This window comes from Sapajus apella, unplaced genomic scaffold, assembly GCF_009761245.1.
Source record: "Sapajus apella isolate SASKATOON/1434 unplaced genomic scaffold, GSC_monkey_1.0 scaffold23, whole genome shotgun sequence".
Classification (NCBI taxonomy): Eukaryota; Metazoa; Chordata; class Mammalia; order Primates; family Cebidae; genus Sapajus; species Sapajus apella.
This window is the reverse complement of record NW_022436963.1, coordinates 31,397,866-31,406,085: the sequence shown is the minus strand read 5'-3', so window position 1 is coordinate 31,406,085 and position 8,220 is coordinate 31,397,866. Positions and strand designations below refer to the sequence as shown.

General features: G+C 42.5%; 1 protein-coding gene across 3 annotated transcripts in view; it reads right to left on the bottom strand.

The window, feature by feature from the left end:
* Window positions 1-3,881: 3,881 nt before the first annotated feature.
* Window positions 3,882-8,220, bottom strand: part of EDEM1 (ER degradation enhancing alpha-mannosidase like protein 1) — a 33,075-nt gene continuing 28,736 nt past the window's right edge. For all 3 annotated transcript variants that reach the window (XR_004272508.1, XM_032290535.1, XM_032290536.1), the window contains one exon: window positions 3,882-8,028. Coding sequence is in view for 2 of the 3 variants with exons in the window: in XM_032290535.1 (XP_032146426.1) it covers window positions 7,939-8,028 (90 nt within the window). In the remaining variant the exon portion in view is untranslated. The remainder of the gene's footprint in view (window positions 8,029-8,220) is intronic.

The window sequence follows — 8,220 nt, the reverse complement described above, 5'->3', positions numbered from 1 at the left end:
CCTGTAGTTTCAGCTACTTGGGAGGCTGAGGTAGGAGGACTGCTTGAGCCCAGGAGTTCAAGGCTGCAGTGAGCTATGATCGCTCCACTGCCTCTAGCCTGGGCAACAGAGGAAGACCCTGTCTCAAAAAAAAAAAAAAAAAAAAAAGGAATATAATTCATGTTGAAATCCATCTCTTTCTGACAGTAAGCAGTATTCATCCACAGCCACACAATTCAATTAAAGAGGTGGGAAAAAAACCTCTGTCATTTAACAAAATGAAACCTTCCTAATAAATTTTTATTTTGTTAATAACTATCAAAATACATATGCTGTTTATATCACTAATTACAATGTTAGCTCAATTCTGAAGACTTTTTTTAATACTTAGAAACTCAATGAACATGGAAAAATTGTTGAGGATTTCATAAAATTGAAATATATTAAATCAGTATAAAATTCTATGGAGAGAAAAAAACGTAAATACCAATTCAAGCAGAAAAAGAAACAATCTAAAATTCCCAATAAATAAATTGGAATGTATTCTTTGATAGATGATGGTGGGTAACAAATTGTAATGGTTTATAGATTTCAATGGATATATTTAAAAGGATAACTTAAAGTTTTATTTTAAAACGTCAGTATTTACCCCCCAAAGCAGTTTAGGGTGGTCCAGATGGATTTTCTAACAATGGCAACTGGCTCTGGTTCCTTTTTGGTGCCTTATTAAGCAGGCGTTAAGCTTTTCAAATCATCAGGTCATTTTCTTTAAGAATTTGACCAGCCCATCACTGAAGGGCACCCATCCATGGAGGAGAGCTTCTTTAAAGCACCCCATGAGAGGCTCTACCTTGGAAAGGTGGATGTTTGAGAACTAAGCTCTTCAGAGTTCTCTGTGGTGTGGGGCAGTGCAGACCCCCAAACCTTCTTCCCACTACCCAATACAGGCAGAGAGAATATTCTGAACTGTGGAGAAAGGGCATTCACAGTGTGCCTTCTGGGGTCTTCATTCCCTGCCACTGCAGAGGGCCTGGTGCTGGGCTTCCTGGAAGCCAGAAGCAGGTGGGCAACCCAGTCCCAGCCTCGTCCCTCCAGCCCTGGGGAGGGGCCACTTGGGTCTCCAACCAAAGGTTGAGCTACTCTGCCTGGGGAGAGACAGGGAGATCCTTTCTCTTCACACGGAGGCTAGAACCAAACCATCCACAGTGGCACCATGAAAATAAGTAATTCAAAATTTAAGCTGTTGGAATGTTAAAATATTTCGAGCCTTAAGGAAATGTGTTTGTGGGACCTGAGTTCAGGTAGCTATAACCTTTATTTTGCTGACTATAGATGACCCTTCTTCCTTACCTACATTGTTTTGTTAAATGTTGTAAAGGGCACCAGGGAAGACTCCTTCCCTCTTCACTATTGTTCACTATAGATTAACTTCCCTCTTACCTTTCTCACACAAAGACTCAGGACTATCACTCTGTCTTAAGAGGGAATGTTAAATGCATTCTTAAGTTGGAAAGGAAAATAAAAACAAGCTGTAGAGAAAAGAAACTGTGTAAATTCAACTGTTGTACCTCATAAACCATCCTTGTACCAGAATATGTTTTAATCCTACTAAATATGTTTGTCTTCTGCCTATGTAAGCAGGACCCTTAACTTCTAATTTGGGAGCGATGACCCCATTTCTCTGGAGCCTGTGTTCCCTGGATGGTTATTCCCAGCTTTGGGCTCTAATAAACTCTTAATCATATATCTAATATACTTAATCATATTTTCTGAATTTTGTTACTTAAGATTGACAGCATCTAAAAGAGAGCCTGAGGCTGTTGGCTCCAGTTGGTTCAGCTGTGACCAGAAGCAAGATTTACTTTACAGTGTCCTCAGCTGGAGAAATGGAATAATAGAATTTACTGCTCAGGGCTTGGTGAGGTTTGAATGTAACAGGCTTTTAAACCATACACACACGCACATGAGGGCTCCAACACACACACACACACACACAGCCAGAGTGGGGAGAGACTCTTCATTCTACAGACTACCAACTAGCAGACTGCCCCAGGCACTGAAGCACAAAGACTGAGTGAAGTACTGGAGCACAGGTACACCACCCAGACCCAAACCGCTGTGCACCTCCTGGTCTGGGTTTCTGAGTTACGGAGACATTAGCAGACTTCCTTGACTAAACTTGAAGAAGGAAAACAAAACTCTAAGGGACAAAGAGGCACAACATGTAAACATTTTAGCAGCTGCCACCTCACACGCTGACAAGTGTAGCTGCTGATTCATTTGGCCATCACAGGGGCCCCAGGAGTTGATGTGCTATCATCTCTGATTTTAAAAGTGAGGAAACTGTGTGAAGGTGAGTGCTTTGACCTAAGCCACACATCCAGGACAAAGCCAGGAGGCCAGCCCAGCCTCCCCATGGCCAGTCTATGTTCTTACTCTTATTCCACCATCCCCATTTAAGCCCTAGGTCTGATCCTGGATGTCAAATCCAACTGGACCATAATTATAGGAAACACACAGAGCCTACCATGCTAGGTACCTCGTTAAGTACCTTATCCATATTAACCCACTCAGTCCTCAGAACTAACCTATGAGTATGAACTATTATTATCAACCCATTTACTAGATAAGAAAACTGAGGACAGCAAGTCTGTAACTTGCCCAAGGCACACAGATTAGTTAGGGATAGATTTGAGATTGTACCCACCACAATATGGCCCAGAGTCCCCATACTCCACCCGACACTGACTGCAGTATTCACACAGGACTGCTGGGCTCCACTTGCTCCACAGATGGCAGCGGCCTGGTGCTCCCACTACTGAGGCAGCCTGGAACAGGAAAGCAGGGGTGAGTCGGTACCTGTGGCTCTTGAGCTGGTCTCTTGGCCTACTAGGCTTGCTTGGTTTTGTCAAGATCACAAACCCATGAGACTTCACAAACACAACTCCACCACCCCTCACAATAGTAGAGCTCAATGTAAGCAAGTTGTTTCCAGCCTCGAGTCTCTCCTTTGCACTGTCATGCTTCGTGGCCTTTAAAAAGGCCCATCAAGCATGGTGGCTCATGCCTGTAACCCCAGCACTTTGGGGGACCAAGGCGGACAGGTCACCTGAGATCAGGAGTTTGAGACCAGCCTGGCCAACATGGTAAAACCCTGTCTCTATCAAAAATACAAAAATTAGCCAGGTGTGGTGGTGTGCACTTGTAGTCCCAGCTATTCCAGGAGGCTGGGGCAGGAGAATCACTTGAACTTGGGAGGCAGAGGTTACAGTGAGCTGAGATCGCGCCACTGCACTCCAGCCTCGGTGAGAGAGACTCCTGTCTCAAAAAAAAAAAGGGCCCATCAGAATTGTGTGTGACCAAAGCTGGGACACTGAGATGTCACAGAGCAGGAGCAGCTCTCTTCCTCAAGATCCCATTATGGACCCCAGTGGCAACACAGGGAAGGAGGCTAGCCCCCAGAACCTTCCACCCGCACGCTTTCCATGGGCCACTTCACCCACATAGACTATGAAGTGCCACTGCTCTCAGCAGTGAGGAGAAATGAAGCGCCTTGCTTATGATAACACAGAGAACTGGTTTCAGACCCCAGATATACTCAGCTAATTGACAATAAGAACAGAGAGTGACAGTGGCCAAGAGAAAGGAGGCTAGTGCAGACTGGAAGGCCAGGGCTGGGACGAAGGTCATGAAAAGCAGTTCTGACCCACACATGAAACACATTTATTAGAAGAGTGTGACACCAAAATGTAGTGGAATTCCATGGGGGAGACATTACTCAGGGCTTAGCTATAAAAAGCAAACAGGTTTTACTCATCTAGATGGGCAGTTCATTTAGAAGTTCTTCTCCCTTGTCTTGAATGTGTCTACATGAGTATGTAAAAGAGAAACAAAGTGACAACTCAAAAAAAGAATATTTTAATAAAAATTACTCATAAAAATCCTAATAAATTTTAAAGAGCAAAGTATTCCTTATTACATTTATAAAAGAACATTTGGTCCTTTTACAAAAAGCTCCCTTTTAATTTAAATACATTTCTTATTTACAGATTAAACATAAGATATAATCTATAGTCGCAAAGCATATTGCACATTACAGAGAGAGAAGCATTTGTGTATTTCAGTAAGTTTTCCCAGAGTTTCCAACCCTACACTTTGTAAAAAGATTTACCTTTCTTATGCATAATAAATAAAAATGCAGCTTGTGTTTTGCTATTTAAAACTAAAACAAAATAACCTTTAAAAATATTATTCCTCTGCCTCACAGAAAGAAGGAAGAGGGTATATAGAATCAGGGAGTTCCACAGGTTCTTGACATTTTTACCAGATTCAAGCAGGAGCATAACCCTGAGCCCTGCGAAGCCTGGGACACACGGCCCAGTCCGCCCCACCTCCTCACCTTCCCAAGGGGTCCCTGCCCTGCAGGGAAGAGGCACTAGAATAGGAGCTGGATGTCTGGGAATGGACAGGAAAACTCAGGATTTTCTTCTAAAGTCCCTGCTCAGTCACCCTGTGGCTAAGGTAATCACTCAGTCCTAACTTTTCACCAGCACTAAATTTGAAAAAAGATCGTTGCTTTTGTCAACAGACGAAAAAAAATTATCAAAGAGAGAGGCCTCTGGGGCCCTCCAGAAAGCACAAAGGAATGTCTCATGTTGAGTCTACACAATCCAAAGAGAAATTACAGGTGGCAATCATTCAGTAAACTGCACTAAGAAATCATTAAGAGGAATATTTTCCTTTGGTGGGAAGAAGGGAGAAGGGGAGGAAGAAGTAAGGCCCTCAGATTGCACAACGGCACTTACCAAACCAGGTACTTCCTAGTCATGTGCAGACACTATCCTGGTGCATTTTTCTTTAAATACATAGAAAATTATTTAAGTGTCACACGCACACTCCATGATCTAAGATAAGAAAAGCCCAGGACATCATCAGAACCTGGGGATTCGGTTACAATGAATAAGTTCTGGCTCAAGCGCTGGAAAAAAAATAAAAATAACAAAAATAAGGGAAGATTTGAAAACAGAAGCTGGTTTTTCACAACAGCCAGTGCAACTGGAGTACCAGGAAACCCTTCCTTGCCAATTATTCTTCCAGAAGGGATTCCTCAGTCACATCAACTAAAGTAGCCAAGCCTGCCCTGTAATGATTCGTAAGTTTGTTGTGAGAGAATTACGCTTCATCAAGCCAACTATAAGACAGCTTTCTACAATAATCCTGCAAAATGCTTCCATCATATTGAGCAAAGCTGACACTAGACACTAGCTACATGTGGGAACAGGAAAACAGGCCAGGCTTAGAGCTGCCGCAAAGGATGAAGTCCACTCAGATTCGAGGCATTCCTGGGGCAAAGCACTGAGCAGGGCAACTTCTCTGGCAATCTCCTCCTCAACCACTCTCCACTCAGTATTTCAGAACACAGAAAAGAAGAAACTGCAAAAGCCCTGCAGGATATATCACCGTTGTTGATATTCTGATTTTCAAAAAGAAAGCAGGTAACCTTTGAAGCTGGCTCAACGAACCTTCTTTTTACAATGGGCACTAGACAGCCTTCTGGTATCCAGCCCCACAAACCACTGACTACATAGCATCAAACTCTGGACTGGGTAGGTCTGGAAGCTCAACAACCAAGATTAATATGCACTAACTCATTCACCCTCAGTCTCACCCATTGGTATGAATTCCAGTACCCAGAACTCAAGAGGGTTTGTGACTTAACATAAAACACATTTCCTGGCAGACTGTGGCCCCTGAGAGGCACGTGCAGCACTCAGTGCACTGCAGGCACAAGATCCCTGTTCCCTATTCCAGGAGCATGAGAAGGAAGGAATGCCCGAGCTTGCTCAAGTGACAGGCAAAGCACCTCAATAAGAGAACGCTGGAGTGCTTGCTTACCCACCACTGCCGCCACGGAAGCCAGAGCGGAAGGAGGGAAGCGCCAAAAGAGAAATCACAGGCATGAAGAACTCACCTCCTTCTCTGACGTGTTCTATTTTCCCAAATGGGCCACTAACAGTCCCACCCCTGTTTGCCCAGAGACAAAGGTACAAGTATGCTCATGTGTATACGTGTATGTGCATTTAACATTTTTAGTGAGTCAATGAAAACATTTAAAATATATATACTATTCTCAAAGTTTTCTATGCAGTAGATGGGACACTGTTAATAAACAGAATAATGCTTCTGAAATGAAAAAGGTAAAATAGAAGCATTTTATTTTTTCTATTTTAAAACAACTGGTGTAATGTTTAAAAGACAGAGATGATACATTACTGAAAATCCTCTTTTCAAAAATCTCAAAGAACTGAACTACATATCTATTTTTAAAACCATAACACTTAAAATTTTCAAAAAAGAAGAGGATTTCTCCCTTTTGACTAAAAATGCAACATAAGCTTAGACAGTGTTTATTTTTAGCTTTGAAAAAATGTACATGAAATCCTTAGAGGTGGGCAAGCAGTGACAGGTGAGAACTGTAGTATTCGAGGCTGGAAGTTTTAGGGATTTCCTACTCTTTCTACTAGAATGCATTTCCACCCATGACGCTTCATGGAAGCTAGACTAGGGGTCAACCCTGCCCCACTGTGTACAAGTAGTGGGTGTTTATCAGTGTGGGTTCAAATAGAGATGTTCTGGCTAAGAAAATAACAAAGAAAGAAAGAAGGCATTTTAGCACACCTTCCTCCTTTTACATGCTTACTTATACAGGTTGAAGGCAAAGACGGGCCAAGCAATTTCCATCCCCCTTTCATCACGGTCCCACCATGTGGCTAAACAGGCCTCTTAAAAACACAGCAGTAGCTGCGACATCCAGTGGCCAAAACCAAAACCCATATAAGGCACTAATCTATAGCCTGTATTACACAGAGAAATGGCTCAAGGATACTAAAAAGTCGTGTGATCATTTCTTTCTCCCTGATTTAGCTAATTGGCACTAGACACAGGAAACAAACACAAAACAGAACTCTAACCCAAATACGGTCAGAACTGAGAATACTTGCTTAGGAAATATAAGAAAGATGGACGCTCTGACGATCTTAGGTATTGTTCTCTCCCTAAAAGGCACCTGGTTCTGGAACTATGTGAGTTCCTCAGGTAAATTCATATTCAAAATGCAAAATATCATCCAAAAGATCTGTCAGTTAACCTCTTAGTCCATGACATAATAACTTAAGAGATTATCTGTTAAGAATTCTGGTTAAGGCCATTATTCTTAAGCAAATAATGTGTAACACTGTGAAGCTTAGTTGGGGCATACATGAAAAAGTAGATGACTTTTTTCCCCCATGTGATCCAAAATCATGGTTGGATATCAGGGGCAGAGCCCAGTTATCCAATAACAGAAAGGATGACATTTTCAATGCAATTAAGTAGGGATACCAAGTGAACCACAGGCCCTTTTGCACAAATTTCACTTCCAATCCTCTAACAAAGAAGTAGCTAGCGAGGTACAGTGGTGCACACCTGTAATCCCAGCTACATGAGAGGCTGAGGCAGAAGGATCACTTGAACCCAGGTAACCCTGTCTCAAAAAAGTATCAAGACCCTGTCTCAAAAAAAATAAATATAAGTAATAAATTTTTTTTTAAAAGAAGTAGCAATACTCCAGTATAGTAAGTGCCAGCAAAGTGAAGAGACTTAGGTTCTAAAGTATAAAGCTATGAACATCAATCCAAAGATGCCCCATCTATTGTGCTTATAACATCAGCATGTCATAAGAGGCCAATTTCCATGTACCTTCTTACTTCAAATTACATCCTTAACAGGGCATTTTATTGAACAGGAGAGAAACAGTGAAGTGTGCAAGAATTAACCAGATGTGGTGAGGCGCTGCACAGAAATTCCTACACCATCATGGACAGTGAGACTTCTATCCACTTTCATTTCAGACTGGACTTTGGCATGGTCTGGGCTCGGTTGTTAAGGTCTGGTTCAAGATGAGGCCTCACAGACAGCAGATCAAATCAAGCCAACCATCTGGTCAATCTGTCGCATGTAGATGCTCTTTAAGGGCAGGGAGTACCTCCTCTCATCAGGTACACGATTGCACTAGAAAGACACAAACAAGGGAAAGTTAAATTCTGAATTAAAAACTCACAAGTTGATCTCTCAGAAAATGTGGCTGGATGACTTAATCTAGGGTTTCTCGGCCTGGGAACTCCTGACCTTTGAGGGCAGGTAACTGTTGCGGGAGCTGCCTGCACAACTGCAGGACACTGCTTAGAGACACTGTTCCAACAT